This window comes from Ornithorhynchus anatinus, chromosome 1 (assembly GCF_004115215.2).
Source record: "Ornithorhynchus anatinus isolate Pmale09 chromosome 1, mOrnAna1.pri.v4, whole genome shotgun sequence".
NCBI lineage: Eukaryota > Metazoa > Chordata > Mammalia > Monotremata > Ornithorhynchidae > Ornithorhynchus > Ornithorhynchus anatinus.
The window spans coordinates 2,032,713-2,053,025 of record NC_041728.1 but is presented as its reverse complement, the minus strand read 5'-3'; the positions used below and the strand labels follow the sequence as shown (position 1 = coordinate 2,053,025).

The 20,313-nt window shown below is 52.6% G+C and overlaps 1 protein-coding gene across 3 annotated transcripts in view; it reads right to left on the bottom strand.

The window, feature by feature from the left end:
- Positions 1 to 20,313, bottom strand: part of ERBIN (erbb2 interacting protein) — a 149,514-nt gene that overhangs the window by 51,253 nt on the left and 77,948 nt on the right. For all 3 annotated transcript variants that reach the window (XM_029058874.2, XM_029058885.2, XM_029058880.2), the window contains exons 6-9: positions 12,572 to 12,650; positions 9,433 to 9,522; positions 6,282 to 6,338; positions 1,845 to 1,908 (exon numbers count right to left, since the gene is read on the bottom strand). In XM_029058874.2, the coding sequence (XP_028914707.1) occupies positions 1,845 to 1,908; positions 6,282 to 6,338; positions 9,433 to 9,522; positions 12,572 to 12,650 (290 nt within the window). The remainder of the gene's footprint in view (positions 1 to 1,844; positions 1,909 to 6,281; positions 6,339 to 9,432; positions 9,523 to 12,571; positions 12,651 to 20,313) is intronic.

Sequence of the window (20,313 nt, the reverse complement as noted above, 5' to 3'; positions counted from 1 at the left end):
CCACGGGGGACAACACGATTCCCCTGTATCCACCCCGGCGCTCAGAACAGTGCTCTGCACACAGTAAGCGCTTAACAGATACCAACATTACATTACAAGCGCTCAGTACAGTGCTCGGCACACAGTAAGCGTGAAAAAAACGACTAAGGTCACAACCACCTAGGAGACGACCAGTTGCGTGCAAACGCCTGCCCTTGGCCCAGAAGTGGGGCCTGTCGGACGGGAGCTGAGAAAAGGTGGTCTGTACCTTGGCCCCGCCCAGTCAGTGAGGCTCTCCCGGGGTCTGTAGGGAAGGGGAGCAGGGCAGGGGGTCATCTCTGCTCCTCTCCACCCGGGACGTTACTCCTACACGCGATGAGCCGATTCCCTCCCCGCCCTCACCGCACAGGGAGACGGCAGGCTGTAAAACCCCGAGGAGGGGGACAGAGCCTCATCCCCGTCTCATCCTGTCACAGAGGGATGCTAGCCCGCTACCCAGTTGGGGTCCCTCTGGACTCCCCAGGGGCCTCCCGGAGGCCTACGAACTGGGGTACGGGGAAAGGGCACGAGCAGGCCAGCGCCGTTCCTCCACTGGATGAGGGAGAGCGCCTCTTTCCCTTTTTCAGGGGACCTATTAAGTGCTTACTAGGTGCCAGGCACTGCGCTAAGAACTGCGGTAGGTACGAGCGGATGGGGTTGGACACGATCCCTGTCCCACGTGGGGCTCACGGTCTTCAACCTCCTTTTACAGAAGAGGGAACTGAGGCCTAGAGAGGTGAAGTGACACATGGTGGAGCCAGGCTGAGAACCCAAGTCCTCTGACTCTCAGGCCCGTGCCCTTTCCACCAGGCAACCGCCCTGCTTCTCCCGGAGCCTGGGGCCGAGGGACTGGGACAACGGGCGCCTCGGTTGGGAGAGTCGGGCCGGATGACAACGTGGAGTGAGGTGGCCCTGGGGTTCGGCTCTCTCGACGGGCCTGGGGACGCACCCCCGGTTCGGCCGCTTCTTGTCCTCTTTTCAGAGTGATATCGCTGTCTCCCAAGACTCCGGAGCCGGGAGGGGCCTTTGTCCAGCCTGTAAGGGATGAGCTTGGACCCCCGAGGACCTGAACCAAGGCAGAAGCTTTCAGAAAGGCCGGCCTCTCTATGGCCATCCTCGAGATTTAGGCTTCTTCTGGGCATTCCGAGTAGCTGCTTGAGGGATATTCGGGACCGGGCTCCGTAGGTTCGGATCTGCCGTAATCCGGCTTCTCGCCAAGCGTCTTGGATGAAACACTGATCAGGAACAGGGGACCCTCCTACACGCTTTCTTGCTACAACACAACCCCCGCATTATAGGTGAGAGGGGCGACTATGACAAATGTAAAAACGATGTTCCGCTGGGCAACCACTTCTACCGTGGACTTACATGACCATACTTGGCAAAGAAAGGATTGGAGCTCAAAGATTCCCCAGAAAAGAATCGGCTACAACCACAGGCTCAGATTTTTAATGAGCAGGGCACGTACGCACGTGCGCTCTCTTTCTCTTTTTCTCTCCCCCTCTTTCCTTTCCTAAACAGTTCTTCCAGTGAAGAGTCTTTCGGTCATGGGTCTCTCGAAAAGGGGAGCTTGGGACGATTTTCCGGTGCAGTTCTCCCAAAGGGTAAAGGTTTTGTGAGGGGAAAGGAGGAGGATAGAAATCAGGCTATCATCATCATTATTTCAAAACACGTCCCCTAGATCAGAAAGCGGTCAGCGATGGTCGGAACTTCTTTAGAAACAGACTCTGAGCTGATTTTGCCATGTTCTTCTTGACTAAAAATACATTTCAAGGTAAAGGGGCGTGAGGAAAGATGCCAAATATGCTAGTTGGGCCCAAACTCACCACTTCTGAGAATTCATTACTTCCCAAATCCAGTCTCTCCAGTTGAGTCAGTCTGTTCATAGTTCTGTTCAAAAAAAAAAAAAAAACGGATGAGAATGGGACCGTCTTTCCAAGTTCATTACAGTAGGGAATGAAGACTTAATGTTCTAGAAATACCGCAGAGTGATTCTGTAGCACAGGGTGGGTTCTTATATGCCGTTTAATCGAACATTCACAATTACTGAACCCTCCAAGTCACATACATCAAGTTCCTGATAATTAAATTCAACCTGCATAAATTGTGGTCAGCGGGGGCCTTGCGCAAAATGCAATCGTATCTGTGGTGACTGTTGAGCAAAAAAGCGGAAGCGCCAAAGTGACAGTCTCCTCTCGGTTTGATCCACAGAAAGGAAGCTGGCTTAGGTTGCCGCTCGCGCTCACACACGACTGATCGTCTGCACGCTGTGAGACCCGGAACGACTTGGGCTCCCTCTGACAGAAGGGGTGGATCACACAACGCCTGCGGGAGGCCGGTGGGACACGGGGTACGTGAAATAGTCCCTCCACTTGAGCTATCCATCTCCCCCTCCCAATCAACTTCCATAATCCCCAGAAAAGAAGGCTGCCGGCTTTCCGTTTCAGACCGAAGCCGGACATCGATTCCATTCGGGGGAAGGGAAACAGAACGCGACCCTCTGGACTGAGTCGGTGACGTGAAGTTCTAAATCAGAGCGAAATAAGTCTCTCTCGCTCGCTTCCCCCACCTGATCTGACCAGGACCTCTCGGCAACTCCCCGGGCCGGAACAGCGAAGGAACCTGGTTGGCTCGACACTGAAATGATGCGAGAGCTGCCCTTTCATCTGCCTTAGTACACATGGGAACATCGATCCGCTTCCCATGAAACTGGTTCTTTCCCTGTGCCACAAATTGATGGTGCCACGGTGCCCACGCCCCAGGCCGTGGTGGGTACCGGCCCCCGGGGCGGTCAGCGGTCGGACCCGGTCTTCCAGCCTGGCTCATCCCTAGTCTCCGACAAGCCTCGAGAGTTTCCGGTCTGGGTGGGAAAGGCCCCCGGGGGGGTTGGTTCTGGGACCTATTGGCTTTTCGTCGCCTGGTTCCTCCCAGTCCTCCTCCCACCTTTCGACTTCTGCTCCTTTCACCCCCATCTTCAAAATGTGAAGTTGGCATCTCTGGCACCGCAGTACCTACTGTCCACAGTAGAATGTTTGTGGGAAATTGAAAAAAATAAAATAGAAATAATGATCAAGGTCAACAAGAGCATTTATTAAGGATCTACTGTAGGCCACGCTCCAATCACGTGCCAGGTCGGGGGGCTGGGGGCGGAGAGGTATCGAGCAGTAGAAACAGAAGCTGTGTTCCCTGTCCCTGCAGAGCTCCCAGAAGGCACCCCAGCCTTCCCACCCATCCCTGATAATAACAACATTGGTACTTGTTAAGCGCTTCCTCTGGGCAGAGCACTGTTCTAAGCGCTGGGGTAGATACAGGGGAATCAGGTTGTCCCCGTCAGGCTCACAGTCTTCATCCCCATTTGACAGGTGGGAACCGAGGCACCGAAAAGTGAAGTGACTTGCCCACAGGCACATAACTGACAAGTGGCAGAGCCGGGATTCGAACCCCTGACCTCTGACTCCCAAGCCCGGATTCTTTCCACTGAGCCACGCTGCTTCTCTAATCCCTGATCTCCCCCGAGGGTGGCGTCGGGATCTTCCTCACAATCCTGGGCGCCAGTTAAAACAGAGGGCAGGCCATATTGCTACCTGTGGGTATTACTGAGAAGCAGCGCGGCTCAGTGGAAAGAGCCCGGGCTGGGGAGTCAGAGGTCATGGGTTCGAATCCTGGATCTGCCACTCGTCAGCTGTGGGACTGTGGGCAAGTCACTTTACTTCTCTGGGTCTCGGGGACCTCATCTGTAAAATGGGGATTAAATGGAAGCCTCACGTGGGACAACCCGATTACCCCGTATCTCCCCCAGCGCGTAGAACGGTGATCTGCACATAGTAAGCGCTTAACAAATGCCAACATTATTATTATTATTTAGCAACTGTCAGCCAGGAAGGATGCCCTAGAAGCTAGGGGACTCTCCCGCTGCCTTACCTCCCTACGTCCGGCCCAGCCGGGGCACAACTAGGCTCAGATGTAACCACAAACACCAGCTCCCACGCCACGGGAGAAAAGTTGAATGACCGACAGGAAGAAGTCCTTCCTTACGGGAAGCCGAAATGGAAAAGGAAACCAGTACTAGTATGTTCGAAGCCCTTACCGCGTGCAGAGTACTGTGCTGGGCGCTGGGAAAGAACGCACAGTCGGGAATCACACAAGGTCCCCGCCCCTCGGAAAGGAGTTCGAGAGGAACCGGACCCAGACCTTCGGCGCGCTGTGGACGGGCAACGGGTCTACCGGCTCCGTGGCAGGGTGCTCTCCCAGTGCTCTGCACTCAGTAAGCGCTCAATAAATACCACTGATGAGGATGATATGCCGCTGACTGACTGACCGACCGGAAACCAGGAGGACCGAGCACCTAGACGTATTCCGAGGAAACCGAAGGGAACGGCGCAGATCGCAGCGCTACTAACCATTTGGGGGGAGCCCCTGGGAATTGGAAAACGCAATATTAAGGCCATCTTTTAAAGGAGAAAGGACGGGGCCCTAGTAAATTACATACAAGCCAATGGAAAAATTACAGACTAGTCCATGGAACCTAATAATAATAACAATAACAGTACTTGTTAAGCGCTTACTACGTGCCAAGCACCTTTCTAAGCGCCGGGGTAGATACAAGTTAATCAGGTTGGATCCGGTCCCTGTTCCACACTGGGCTCACACTCTTACTCCCCATTTTTTACAGTTGAGGCAACGGAGGCACAGAGAAGTTAAGTGACTAGCCCAAGGTCACACAGGAGACAAGTGCCGGAGCCGGGATTAGAACCCGTGACCTTCTGACTCCCGGGCCCGGGCTCTAGCCACTACACCCCGCTGCAACGTCAAAAGGTGGAAAGAGAGGAAACCGAATCACTCCATCTGCAACCTAGGGGAAGAGACGCTCCTACAAAGTAACTGACAAGGCTTTGGGATATCCAAGCTGTAGCTCCTTGTGGGAAAGGAGCCCGTCCACCAATTCTACCGCATTATTCTCTCCCAAGCGCCTAACGCGGTGCTCAGCCCACAGGAAGCGCTCCAGAAATAGCACCGCCTGAGGTTTAGGTGACTTTCGGTTCCAAGGACCGCGCCGATTACCGAGGATGAGTGCTTCCTGTCTCCCACGCAGCATCAGAGACCGTCAGAAAAAGAAACAGGAAGGCAGAGCCACGATAAACACGCGGGCCCTTGTCCAAAAACCGAGGCACGGAAGCGTCCCGCGACCCAACCGCCATCACCTGCCCGCGAAGACCGAGGATGTATGTGTACACCTGCTCGTAGGCAAAAGGGACGAAAAACCTGCGACCTTGAGAGCCTACTACTTTCATTCAGTCGTATTTCCTGAGCGTTTACTGTGTGCGGAGCACTGTACTAAGAGCTTGGTACTTCCTGAACTCGTCCTCTTAGGCCGTAAGCTCGTTGTGGGCAAGGAATGTGTCCGTTACACTGCTGTGCTGAACTTTCCCAGGCGCTTAGAACAGTGCCCTGCACAGGGTAAGCGCTGAATGAATACGACCGCTGAACTGCGCGCACAGTAAGAGCTCAATAAATACCATTAATTGACGGATTGATCGACTCGAAGAACGCACGTATCTTGCAATATGAGGTTTTATAATACTCGCCGGGAAGCTCGGGGGCCGGGGGAGAATGACCTAAGGGAAGGCGATCGTTTACGGTAATATAAACCTAGAGTGATTTCGGGAAGTCATACTGGGTAAGCCCATCAATGGGCAGGGACTGTCTCTATCTGTTGCCGAATTGTACATTCCAAGCGCTTAGTACAGTGCTCTGCACATAGAAAGCGCTCAATAAATACGCCTGGACGAATACTTGAATTAGAACCTTTTCTCATTGTTTGTCCTTCACTGCAAACGATCAACCACGAAAACTAACGCAGGCCCATGAGCTAAAGGGATGGGGGAAGTCGGGTTATGCCTAAAAGACAACGTATACAAACGAGAAATTATTTACTTATTCATTCGATCGTATTTATTGAGCGCTGTGTGCAGAGCACCGTACTAAGCGCTCGGGAGAGTACAATACAAGAATAAACAGACCCGTTCCCTGCCCACAACGAGCTTCTGAAGATATATGCTCACACGGCAGACCCGGAATATTGTAACTAGCAAAAGGGAAAAAAAAAATCTGGAGCACTGACAAGTAGGTAACAGAGCAATAGCTTAAAGCGGCCATTTTGCTGGAAGAAAATGTGACCAATGACTCTTTCATTTTAGCTGAAAAGTACTGTACAAAAATTACGTATTCTAAAAAAAATTCAAAATCATACAGCCGCTACTTACTTGGGTAACATTTTTAACTGGTTCTCTCTCAGTTCCAATATCTGGAGTTTAGTTAATCTGTAAAACACAAAGGATAATCCATCGGCGTAAAATAAAAATCAAGGAACTACATTTGCTTTGGAACAAAAGAACATCGTTTTCATTCTAAAGGACAAAGACCAGAGCAAATTGGGATAAGCTTTCACTCTGTGATTTATCATTCAAGTGAATCAGTGCCAAAATGAGTTTGATTACATATCTGTGACACGGGTGTGTGCGCACTGATCAAACAAATGGCACTTCCATTAGCCTGGCTGTGCAGGTGCGTCCTGGGTGTGTGACAGGATTCCAAGGAACACGATCCTTCCCTGGAATTTCTGACCTCGACGAAGGCTCTGTGAGCCTGGCCTTAACTGTGACTTTTGAAAACGGTGGTTACTTTTCCAACTCTCTGCGTTTACCTTGTCCTCCTCACTTGGGAGTTACTTAGCACACTGGTCCTCGCAGAACGTTACTCGGGGGATTTTATTCCTCTCCGGACAACTCAACAGGGGAAGTCAGCCTGACCCTCCCCGTTTGGGAAATGAAGACAACCCCTGGCCATAAGCAGCGCGGCTCAGTGGCGAGAGCCCGGGCTTGGGAGTCAGAGGTCATGGGTTCGAATCCCGGCTCCGCCACTTGTCAGCTGGCTGACTTCGGGCACGTCACTTCACTTCTGTGGCCCTCAGTTACCTCATCCGGAAAATGGGGACGAAGCCTGTGAGCCCCATGAGGGACAACCTGATCACCTTGTATCCCCTCGGTGCTTAGAACAGTGCTTTGCACATAGTAAGCACTTAACAAATACCAACATTATTATTATTATAAGGAAGGAGGAGTCCCCGGCCCCCTCCCTAGCAAATCCGTGACCCCCTCAGCCGGGGCTGAAATGCAGGGCTCCATTCCCCGGGTTCCGACTCCCTCTGCCTTTCCCGGTGGAAGTCTGGCCCCGCCGTGCCCTGGTTACGTACTTGGGCGTCTCCCTCCCTTGCCCGTCTCCCTCCATCCCCTTTAGATTCCTTAAAGACGGGGTCAGTCTCACACCACCGGCTCAGGGAGAAGGGCTACCGTGCGGGGAGGGGGAATCGAGCCCCGTTTCTGAGCCCATCCAGGGAGGCTGGAGGGGCACGTACGTTCATATCTGTAATCTATTCCTCTTAATGTCTGTCTCCCGCTCTAGACCGTGAGCTCATGGGCAGGAAATGTGTCTGTTTATCGTTATACTGTACTCTTCCAAGCGCTTAGCACAGTGCTCCGCACCCTGTAATCGCTCAATAAGTACGACCGAATGAATGAGTGGGTGGATCCAAAGCCCTTCTCAACCCACTTACGCACTCCGCTGCAGGCTAGTTGTCCACCGGTCAGTTTGCCATTTCTCAGGAGAAAATCTGTGCATTTTGAAACGTGACGTGCTGAAGTGTCTTAGCAGGAATGCCACAAAATAACTGTTCTCACGTAGACTTTCTCCTAAGGACATAACTCCAAATGGACGCGGGTGCCAAATATTTTGCCCAGACACTTCTATTCCGTACACTTAAAATCTGACCAGTCTGGCAGCTCTCGGTGTTTGTCAGTCAGCAAGCAAACCTCACGTGACTTCAGCGACACTATAATGCCTGTGCTGCCGAATCATAAAATTACACCAGGTCTCTGACTGTGGCTTGGACTCAAGAACTGCCTCAAACAAAATGACGGAAAAACAAACACGAAAAGACCCGAACAAAACAAAGAGAAAAAAAAAAAAACCACTGTATGTGTTCTGTCGTTTTTAGCCCCACTCCATCTGTAGGTGGATCTTCTAAACAGAGGGACTTCCTGAATCCTAAAAGAAACTATTTTCAGACTGAAGTTACCAGTAATTGTTCTTCTAAACCCTCAATATTCTTACGGGGAAACAAATCAATTAAAAACACAATTCTGATTAGTTTTCATACAAACACGTGGGAAAACATCACTTACTTGATGGTCTCTTGTCTCGGTAATAAGACTCTCATGTAGGTAACTTAAAGCATCAGACCCTCAAAGAGGAGAGGTTTGCCAGGGAACCAAAGGCAGATTTCTTATTATTTATTCTTATTAATGATAATCAGCAGTGTTAGGGTACTGGTTAAGTGCTTACTATGCGCCGAGCACTGTTCCAAGCGCTGGGGTAAATATGGGTTGGACACAGTGGGACTCACAGTCTAAGTATGCATGGAAAGGGTCAGTGCTTTTCCAAAATAGTCTTTTACCGTCATTTATTTGGACAAACCAGAATCTAAAATTTCTCCATTCGTTCATTCATTCAATCGTATTTAATGAGCGCTTACTATGTGCAGAGCACTGTACTAAGCGCTTGGAACGATTCAGCAACAGATAGAGACGATCCCTGCCCAATGACGGGCTCGCATTCAAGGAGCAATCTTTTCCGTGGCAAACCTTCTTCTCAACATTCCCTCCCCGCCGAGGGTCTACTTTTCGCTTGCATTTCTAAGGATAGAAAATGGTCCTGAGAAAAGGTAATTTACAAATGATGCCACGCTGATCGTTGGGAAAGTTCAGGGATAAGAATAGAAAAAGTTCAATGACAGGGACGGGGGGGGGGGGGGGGGGGGCGAGCTTCCCCGCAGTAAACGTTATTCTACAGATTCAAGATACAAATTTGAAAAGTTCAAAATGCAGAACTTCGGAAGGCCATTTAAATGGCAAAAGGGAAAAGGGGGGAGACAACTCAGCCCAAAAGGGCGAATTTCAGCAAGGTGGAAGGAGACTGCTAAGGAGTTCGATTCCCATCCCTGGCACAAACTCGGCCTTAACCTCCTTCTCTTTGCTGACCTTTAACTGAAGAGAGTAAGGTAATGTCAAATGAAGGACAATTTTCAAACACGAACACCGACCCGCTTCATTTATCTAACGAGCTCAGTAACTAGTTTATGTTTTGTATAAACAGTGTAAGTCGGACCACGTGGACTCTTTCTCTTTCACATACACTGCCTGCCTACTGTGCAAATGATCGTGTGGGTTTTTTTTTCTGTGCTGATTCAGTAGGTTCCAGGGTAACAAGAGGCCCTCCAGGTCTCTCTTTAGAAATGGTAGCCATCAAAATAAAAACAATGCTGACTTAGGTAAGTTAAAAAAAAAAAATTCAACTTACCTGCCAAAATTGGCTGGCAAGAACTCCAGAAATGCATCGTTTAGGTAGAGCTGGGTTAGGTTCAACAGTTGGGAAAATCCATCGGGAAGCCTACGAAAACAACACGTTTCACTCATCGAGTCACCCGTTTTTTTTCTTTTAGGAGCGACAGCGCGGTGAGAATGCCTTCTCTCTCTTCCAGCGACAGCAGGAGTCCAATGCAGTTCAGAGTATGGTCACTAATTATCCTAGTAGCCCTTCTGTGCAAAGACTTTCCGATAACTACATATTACCATTGCGTTCTATTATATTTAAAGACACCCTCTTTGCCTCTAGTTGTTTGTGAAGGGGCAAGGACACATTAGTTTTTACACGGTCCAGAAGAGCGACTAGTGTCATTATGAGATTACGTTGGTAGAAATGATATTAATGATGATAATAATAACAAAGAACAATTTAATTTGCCACATGCCAAGCACGGGACCAGGAGCTGGGGCAGATAGGCCTCTAGAATTTGTCTCCCAATTCTGCTATATTTTATGCACTCTCCCAAGCACTCACTGTCAGCACTCGACAACTATCGGCTGGTTCACACATACGACACAATCGGGTCGGACGCAGTTCCTGTCCCACGGGGACTCACAAGTCTGAGGGGGGATGGTGAGGGAGAAGAGGTAGTGAATCCCCATTATTCAGATGAGGAAACCGAGGCACAGAGCAGTCAAGTGACTTGCTCAAGGCCACAGACCAGGCAAGGGACAGCGCTGGGACTAGAACCCAGGCCCCCTGACTCCCGGGCCCGTGCTCTTCCCCTTAGACCCCGCCGTTTCTCAAGGGAGACAAGAAAAAGGGAAGATGAGGGAGATGACACTCTAAGCCACCTGCGCTAGTGGGTCTAAAAGGAATTGATTATTTGCCATTCAGTCTGGTTGGACGCATACTCTCACGGGCAGTGAAAACGAGAAGTAGGACGATCTGTAAAAGAACAAATATAGACTGGCTCGCTGCCTTCTGGCTGGAACGTGACAGCACAATCGGGGACCGCTTCACCCGACATCGCAAGTCCTTCCGGAAACGGGGCCGGGCGCCGAAAAAGCAGTCGAGCACCTGTCCGAGGAGTCACACGCAGCGAGCACGTCCATGGGAAACCGCCCTATCTTGGGGGTTCGTTCATGCATTCATTCGGTAGTATCTACTGAGCGCTCACTACGTGCAGAGCACTGTCTTAAGCGCTTGAAACGTACAATTCGGCAGCAGTTATTGACAATCCCTGCCCAATGACGGGCTCACAGTCTAAACGGGGGATCTCCCCCGTTGCGCTCTCCGAGCGCTGGAGGTGCAGAATTTATTCTGACAGCCACGGATTATCTATTTTATGAATTTAATAAATTCATTGAGTACAGTTCATTTATTCATATCCCCATCTGTCTCCCCCACAGATTATAAGCTCATTATGGGCAGGCAGCGGGTCTACCAACTCTGTTGGACTGTACTCTCCCAAGTGCTTAGTACAGTGCTTTGCACAAGGGGAGTACTCAGTAAATATCCCTGAGAGAGAGCACAGACCCGCACCCGCGCCCCTAGAATGGCAGGAAGGAGGTTGGCTTTGCTGAATTGCCCCACGACAATTCCATGACGAACACACGCCTACCGCTTAGGTACGGATGCGCACTGGAATCTCTGATTCTCCCTCCGGCTCGTGGTGCTTACTGGGCTCCACAGCTCGGGGCACCGAGGAGCGAATCACATTCTTTGGGCCAGAACCCCTGAAACCGGGCCCATTCCGCTATTTTCCATTCCAAAAACACCACTCAGAGGTGAACGTGCTGGGTAGACCGCCCGGAGCCCGACGGCCGTGCTCTTGGAAAGAGGCTCAAAAATCATTTCTCCGGAACCTAAGAATCAGGCTGTGGGCAGACTCTTCCCAAAACGATCTGCTGTCAAGTGTCTCAGGTCTTGCGCCTCAAATAGGTTTGGGAGACGAAGGTTTAGGGGAAGCTGGGCTCTCGTCGGCCCCCACCCCCGTCTCTGAGTCCTGTTTCTTCCGCCTCAAGGCCTCAGAGCGGGCGTTGTCCTTGACAAGCCCGGCCGCCACTAGCCCGGGGCTGTGCTCCTGGCAGGGGAAGCCCGTCGCAGAGGAGGAGGAGGAACTGGAGGAGGAGAGGAGGGGGAGGAGGAGGAGGAGGAGGAGGAGGAGGGGGCTCCACAGACTCGGCTTCCCGGGGAAAGCGCCGGCCTCTCCCTATTAGACACCCCCGGCGTTTCCAATTCCTCACCCCAGAGAAATGGACGGCCGGGCTCGAGACAAGCAGGGCTTGGCCAGGCAGGCCAGGAGTCCAGCAGGCCACTGTCAGAGGGCCGGGTCCTTCCGAACAGAAATCGTCTTCCCCGGCCCCTCCCCCAAGAGTCATTATTGCCCCCGCTGGGGGCTCGGCTGCCGGAGCCTTACTGGAACTCTCGTTGGCACTTACTGGGCAACTGGCTGATTTTCTTTCAATCCCACGCTATTCCCTCCCCCGAAACTGGCCCCTGGCAGAGTCCGCTGAAGTCCAGCTCATCCAACTCTGGCTGACGGGGTGATCTGCCAGGTCTCCCGATACATTTGAACCACGGCTTGCAAATTGGGTTCTCCTGACGGTGGGCGGCACGCCGAGGCTGTACCGCGTGGGGATCGAGCCCGTGACCGACTATCCTGTGCTTCCGTGGCTTCTACAAGGATCGTTTTTCTCCTGTTCTTCCCCTCTGGGGGACTAAAAAAAAACCCAACCAATTTCATTTTGTGATATTTAAAACATCTGTTCTGTAGTAAAGAAGAAACTAGAAATCTCGCTCGAAAGGATCGGAAAAAATCCCTGGATCGGCGACTCCGGTCTTGCCAAGAACGGCTCTACGAGAAAACCCAGCCCTTTGAGATGAGGCCTCCTTGCCGGGAGTGAACCAGACAACTTGGAAAGACACATGAACCCAGCCAGCCGACCCAGCCGGGGTGAGGGAACATTGTGGTTCCTGAACGTTACGGGAGAAACCGTCGACGCCGAAGGACGACCTCCGACACGGTGGCCAGGAGGAAGGAGAACGGTGACTGGACGGATGGCCTGCGGAATCACCGACGGCTGCCCGTAGCCATGAGGGAAGAAGGGACACCGGGAAGAGCACTTACTTTGAGATGGGGTTGACGCTGGCCTCGACAATCGTCAAAACTTTACAGTTCTTGATATTTTCTGGAAACTCCTGTATCCCTGGAAAATGAATATCGGAGAAGATGTTTACCGGTCTCTAAGACAGCTGCCGAGACTAAAGTGATGAACTGAAAGTCAACTGGCGCGTGCTTAAACGGACACCTAAACCAAGAGTGAAAAGGAGCGTACGAGAAAACTGACGCTTATCGTAATCTCCCCAAAAATTCACTGATTCTTCAGGGTTCGTGCTTTTATTTTTATCTCCTCTGGTAGGGCGTACACTCCTTGGGGGCACGAAATGTGTCACTCTGTTTTTCTGGACCGCACCTGGTACGGAGCCCCGCACCAAGTGGGTGCTGAATAAATGCTTCTACTGTTACTAAATACTAGATACTAAAAATACTACATAGCAGATGCTAAAAATTTGCACTCCAAAATGGCTAGAACTCCCAGAGGGGAAGGGAGGGAATGAGGTGGGGAGGGAGAGGGAGAGTGTGGGTGTGTAAGCTTGTTGTGGGCAGGGAATGCGTCTACCAACTCTGTTATGGTGTAGTCTCCCAAGCACCCAGAGCAGCGCTCCGCAAGCAGTAAGCGCTCAATAACTACAATGGACTGATTGTACGTGCGGTCATGGATGTGTGTGGTGGGGGGGGGGGCATTATTCCTAAAAACACGTACCTCCTTTTGATGCCATCGATATGGCGTCTGTTGAATTCACAGACATACATTATGGGGCAACCCATCACAAACGATCAAGCAAATATTTACAGCTCAAAAAGCACACGAGGCCTAACGAAACTGCTCGCGCCACAGAAATGAGAACAAACTAAGTAAACTATTCGCTTTGGGCCTACTAAAGTAATACTTAACGCACACAAAGGTGCATTTCACAAACTGCAGCCTAAGGGTCGAAGACAGAGTTGAATGCACCTCAAAGCGGTGAGGGGTTTAAAGTTCCCACACTTGGTAACCGTCGCTTAGTACAGTGCTCCGCGCATAGTCAGTGCTCAGAAAGTGTCATCGATTGACGGCTTGTACGTCTGGACAAGCGCTGATGCGAAACAACATCTCCAACCGCCTCGCTTTAAGAATGAATGGCCAATAAAAAAGGCTCCTTTTGTTCAGAACGCGACTTCGCACGCAAAGGTTCGACAACGGCGCTCCGCGTGGTAGAGTCATACGCGGCCGTGGGTGTCCGGACAAGCAGTTGCGCACCGTGTAATATCCGCCGGGGAGCTCAAACGATTCTGATAATTGCTGATCTGGCCCGGTGACTTGACCTCAATGGTTTGGCAGCAGAGAACCCTGAAGGAAGGCCCCCAAGTCGCGTGAGCCTCTCACCCCCCTTCCCAGCTTTCCCCTTCAGGGCGGCAACGGGCCAGGCCCAAGAGCAGGAGAAGCCACAAGGATCCCGAGCCACACGTCCACCACCAACTAGCCACGCAAGCTGGGCGACCGTGGCCTGGACGTCTGAGAGCCCGCTCCGGTCGCCCGCCCTGGGAAGCTGCCCGCGCCAGCGAGCCGGCCCAACAGGGGACGAGGGGAAAAAGAGGGCATCTCCCGCTCCGCTCGGAACCCTCGCTACTCCGGAGGCGGAGACCCCGGCCACCACCGCCCGCTAGTCCGGGGCACGGCATCTGCGCCGGCCTGGCTTTGGGAATCTCCCGCGCCCGTCGCACCGTGCTTCGACCCTGCGCGCCTACGCGGTTGGTCAGAAACCGCCGGACCGACAGGGACGAGAGAGCGAGACCGGCCCGGCTCGTTACACGAGGATGAAAACTCGTTCCCCTTCAGAGCGTCTCGGGCCTGAAGTCTTCACGCCCGGAACGCGGCAGGTGGCCCCACGACGGCCTGCCTCCGCCGAGCCTCTGCCGACCGCCCCCGCTCCTCCGCGCTGCACGTCAGCTAGTCGGCCGACTCGTTTGGAACGCTATTTAATACGGCGACGTTCACTACTTTTCAACGGGCCGCCCGCAGGTCGACCGTCTTCGATACGGCCCCCGCCCTCTCGGCCGCGGACGCCGGGGAGCGCGCCACCCCGATGCTACGAGGCCTCGCCGCAGTTCGGACGGCTCGCTCTCGATCCGCGATCGCAGTCGGCCCCCGGCCCCCCGACTCGGGTCTCCGAGGCCGGCCCGCCCCCCACCACCGTCTCTTAACTCGCCCATCCTCCCCACCCATCCACCCAATCTTCACCTCCCTGACCGGCTTCTTCCCGCCTTCGGCCTGGCCCCTTCCTATCTCGTCCACACTACAGCCAAAGATATCTTTCTCCCGTTTCATCCTGCTCCTAACTTTCCCCTTCCCAAAGGTTGAGGGGCTCCCAGTGCCTGCTCCAATCAAATCCCAGCTCCCGCCCAGGAACTTTAAAGCTGTTCCACGCCACGTCCCGTCCCCATCTGTCATCTTTTTCTCCGCGGCCCCTACCTCCACCCCTTCCCTCTCGGGGCCCCGGGAGGCCTCCGCCTTCTCTTCCTCTCCGCTTTACCGAACGGCATCCTTCCCCTCCACGAAGAATTCACCCGCTCCAGTGAGCCTTCCTCAAGTAATCCACGTCGCCGAATTCCACTAAGCGGCGTGGCTTCGTGGAAAGAGCCCGGGCTTGGGAGTCAGAAGTCGTGAGTTCTAATCCCGGCTGCGCCGCTTAGCAGCTGTGTGACCTCGGGCGAGTCACTTAACGTCTCTGTGCCTCAGTCACCTCATCTGTAAAATGGGGATTAAGACCGTCAGACCCATGTGGGACAACCGCATTCCCCTGTATCTACCCCAGTGCTCAGAACAGGGCTTGGGACGTAGCAAGCGCTTAACAGATATCGTCGTCATCATCATCATCAATATCCCTATACTCTTCCAAGCGCCTCGTACAGTGCTCCGCATACAGTCAGTGCTCGATAAATCCCACTGATCGACTCGAGTAACTCTTGGGAACAACAAAATGCTTTCATTTGAAGTGCTGCACAACCACTCCGGGTCTGCCCTGTCGAGACATCTCATCACAGTAGGTGTGCATCTGCTCACATGCCAACGGACGAGAGCTTCTGCGCCTTGAAGAAAATGCAGGAGCCAAACAAACTTACTCCAGATACGACCGACTTAAAAGTCGTTTCTACTGAAAAACAAAAAAAAATCTCATTTCCAGGTCCTTGCCTCATCTAACCCCGATGCGGGAGCTAACGCACGTAAACCCCGCGGTGCCTTAACGTGCTCATTATCAATTCACGTCTCACGAAAGAAGACATTACTTAGATTATTTAGATACCCAAATACCAGGATACCTAACTCCTCCCAGTAGCATTTACGGCAGGCGGGGAACTCGATGTCCTCCGAGGAAAGAACCGCGGGATTAAAGGTGACATTATGTGGGTGGTGAACTTTCCATCGTCGGTTCAGTGAGCGTTTACCCACCGGGCCTAGCAGCCGAGAGCTCGGTTGGCAGTAACTTCCAGACGAAGGAAAGAAAACTCCCCACCAGAAACAATCCCCGTACTGCAAAGGCCCATTTTCATGACGGCACTGAAGAGAGAGGTTGACTTTAAATGCATTTTCCCATCACGTGTAGATTTTGAGGTGATATTTTTCAGGCATGCTTTGGCCGGGAAAAAATGAAAAGCTCCCAGGAATATTCCGGGACCAAAGAGGTTTTTTTCATAGTATCTGTTGGGTGCTTACAGTGAGGCAGGCACTCCACTAAGCGCTGGGGTAGATATGAGCTAATCAGGTTGGACGCAGTCCGTGTCCGACGAGGGGCTCACGGTCTCAATCCTCGTTTTACAGATGAGCTAACCGAGACCCGGAGAAGTGAAGTGACTCGCCCACAGTCACACAGCTGACTGTGGTGGCAGGGCCGGGATTTGAACCCATGACTTCTGACTCCCAAGCCAGGGCTCTTTCCACCGAGCCACCCTGCTTCTCTGAGATCATCAGTCCGCACTGGCGATGTGCGATGCCCACCTTCCGCACAACGATCCACGTGGAGCCTGGGGAATCGGGGCACGGGGAGGAGGGCCGGTCCCCGCCCCCGGATCAGTTCTTGAATAATAATAATTGTGGTACTTGTTAAGCGCTTACTATGTGCCAAGCACTTTCCTAAAAGCGCCGGGGTAGATACAGGCTCATCAGATTGGACGCAGTCCCGGTCCCAAGTGGGGCTCACGGTCTCAATGCCCATTTTACAGATGAGGCACGGGGAAGTTAAGTGACTTGCCCAAGGTCACACCTCCGACTCCCAAGCCCACGCGCTCTCGCCACTAGGCCACGCTGCTGCCCGACACCTGAAACTCCGGAAGACGACCTCCTGCTCTCCGACTGCAACGACGACTATTCGGTTCCAGGTCCTTTCAGAAAAGCAGTGCCGTCAGACGACCGGATGGAAAATTTGCCCATCTGAATCTACGTCAACACGGCCCCGTTTCTCTCCCCCTTAGGAAAAAGGAAGGACAAACAGCTTCCTCTATCGGCTGTGAGAAAACTGGCTGCTAAAGTACTGGCAACTTCTTCTTGCCCTGCCTTTTCCCGGTCTCTGTTCCCTTTTTCTAACACTCTACAGCCTCTCCCCTCTCCTCGTCTCCCTTTCCTTCCAGCCCAAATGGATTCCTTTTGAATTTTGGGGGGGTACTAAGTAAGCGCTTACTCCGAGCGTCTCTATCTGTTGCCGAATTGTCCACTCCAAGCGCTTAGTCCAGTGCTCCGCACGTAGTAAGCGCTCAATAAATACTACTGAATGAATGAATGAGGCACTGTACCCGGTCCCTGTCCCACATAGAGCTCATAGTCCTAATCCCCATTTTACAGATGAAGTAACTGAAACCCAGAGAAGTGAAAAACAAAAATAAATACTAAATGGTGGCATTTGTTAAGCGCTTACTATGTGCAGAGCACTGTTCTAAGCGCTGGGGGATACGAGGTGATCGGATCGTCCCGCGGGGGGTTCAGAATTTTAATCCCCATTTTACAGAGGAGGTAACTCAGGGCCAGAAAAGTGAAGTGATTTACCCAAAGTCACGCAGCTGGCAAGCGGCGGAGTCGGGATTAGAACCCACGACCTCTGACTCCCAAGCCCGGGCTCTTTCCTCAGAGCCAGGCTGCTTCTCTTAAGTCAAATGACTTACCCAAGGTCACGCAGCAGAGAAGGGGCAGAGGTGGGATTAGAAGCCAGGCCCGTGCTCCTTCCACTAGGCCACGCTGCTTCTCCGTAGCGCTTCCCCGGGACCAAAAATTGACGAAATTTTTAACCCCCTACCATGTTTTTGGCTAAATCCTTCTCTGCCTCCTGATGCTTCCATCGGTCAATCATCGGTATTTACTGAGCGCTTACTGTGCCTTTATGGTCTGTCATTCCGAATTCCTCTAAATGTGCAGAGGAATTCCTAGCAGGGGCGCTTTCTTTATTTTGGATTAATAATGCTCAGTTCCAGCAGAGCGATGAGAAGCGGCATGGCGGAGTGGAAAGACCCCAGCCCTGGGAGTCAGAAGGTACTGGGTTCTAATCTTCACTCTGCCACTTGTCTGCTATGTGATCTTGGACAGGTCACTTCACTTCTCCGGGCCTCAGTTCCCTCATCTGTAAAACAGGGATTAAGAGTGTGAGCCCCGTGCGGGACAGGGACCGCGTCCAACCCAATTTGTTTATATCCACTCCAGTGCTTAGTTCAGTGCCTGGCACCTAAGTGAGCACTCAGCAAATACCAACATTAGCATTTTCATTGCTATCAGGGCGCCGCGTGACGACGGGCACTTTTTAATAAGCATCGTCCCTGCTCTCTGAAATCAAATATACCTTGCAAAGTCCGGATCCTTTTTTCCAACTATTTGTCTAAAAGTCTTACAAGTATTTGCTTTGTTCTGTTTTGCTTTGCTGTCCGTCTCCCCCGTTTAGACCGCGAGCCCGGTACCGGGCAGGGATGGTCTCTATCCGTTGCCGAACTGTACATTCCAAGCGCTCGGTACAGTGCTCTGCAAATAGTAAGCGTACGATACATACGACTGAATGAAGGAAGGAAAACGAACGACTATCACATGTCCCAACGCTTTCCGATCCGCCACGGCAGTACGCCGGGCAGCCAGCTCCGGACACCCACGGTCACTGGCCGGGGCAGGGAGGCCGACGTCTCTCTGCTGACTGGTTTTTATATCTGCTGACACCAAAGCAGAGGTTCGCACTTTCGACGTCAACGTGTCAAAAGCGCGATCTTGCCCCGGACTCGACTACCGGTTTAAGCGAGACGGGGTTTCTTTTCCCCCCGTGGGGCGCTCGGAAACTATAGCAGCGTCAATCAGCTGCGTGACCTCGAGCTTGTTCCTTTAACTCTCCCTGACTGTGAAACGGTAACATCGCTCGCTTCTCCTGGACGATGAACCCGTTCTTTGCTCCCGGCACCTTGCCGCTGGGGAGAAGAATAATAATAATAATAACGTTGGTATTTGTTAAGCGCTTACTATGTGCCGAGCACTGTTCTAAGCCCTGGGGAGATTCAGGGTCATCAGGATGTCCCTTGTGAGGCTCACAGTCTTAATCCCCGTTTTCCAGCTGAGGGAACTGAGGCACCGAGCAGCGAAGTGACTTGCCCGCAGTCACACAGCTGACGGGTGGGCGGAGCCGGGATCAGAACCCATCACCTCTGACTCCTGAGCCCGGGCTCTTTCCACTGAGCCACGCTGCTTCTCTGGGAAGGGGGAGAATGGGAGGAGAGGCTCACAGTTTTACAACTCTCGTGGTGGGAGAGTCGTTTGCGAGGTTTTATGACTGCCTGAATTGGGTGAAGTAGGCGTGAACACGTTTCTCAAGGAAAAAGGTCAGAGAATCTGGCTCCGGCAGGATCTCTGTAGAGAGGCCCGGGCGGAGAGGAGTCGCTAATAGGACAGAGTTGCCTGTCTCTCGGGCCGGAGTCCCGCGCTCATCCTGCAACCTGTCCGCCCTTGACCCACCCCCAACTCACCTCAAGATTCGAGCACCTGCCGACGTCACCTCCCGAAACGACAGCCCGCTAGGCTGCGAAGAAGCCACTGCCAAAGCCATCTTCCAACCTCAACCACGTGAGAGACGAGGCAGTTCTACGCACCGCATCGGAAGCTCTCTGCTACATAGGGCCACAGGCCGCACTGGCTACCAAAAAAGGGAGTCCGCTTGTTTTGGGGATTAATACCGTATTCACTCCGTTAGCTAGGAAGTTCCAGCCCCCCGCCCCAGATTTTGAGGAGGAAATTCAAGGTGATTTTGCCAAGCAGTGACAGTGGCATGCCCTGGGGTAGGAAAAATAATAATAATAATAATAATTACGGTATTTGTTAAGCGCTAACTACGTGCAGAGCACCGTTCTAAGCGCTGGGGTGGATACAGGGGGATCAGATTGTCCCACCTGGGGCTCACATTTTTTAGTCCCCATTTTTGCAGATGAGGTCACTGAGGCCCAGAGAAGTTAAGTGACTTGCCCAAGGTCACACAGCTGACTCCCAAGCCCGGGCTCTTTCCACTAAGCCACGCTACCTCTCAGGGGGGTCAGGACATTGGCGGGCATGGGACCACGAAGGTTTCTTCTCTGAAACGTGAGTCGCGCATGCCGGGGGAGACGGAATCTGTCACCAGCTGCGGTCGGTTCTATCGTCACCACATCCCTAGAATCCGCTCTCTCCTCTCCATCCCAACTGCTACCAGTCTGATCCCGGCACTCATCATCTCCTGCCTCGACTACCGCCATCAGCCTCCTCGCTGACCTCCTTTCGCTCC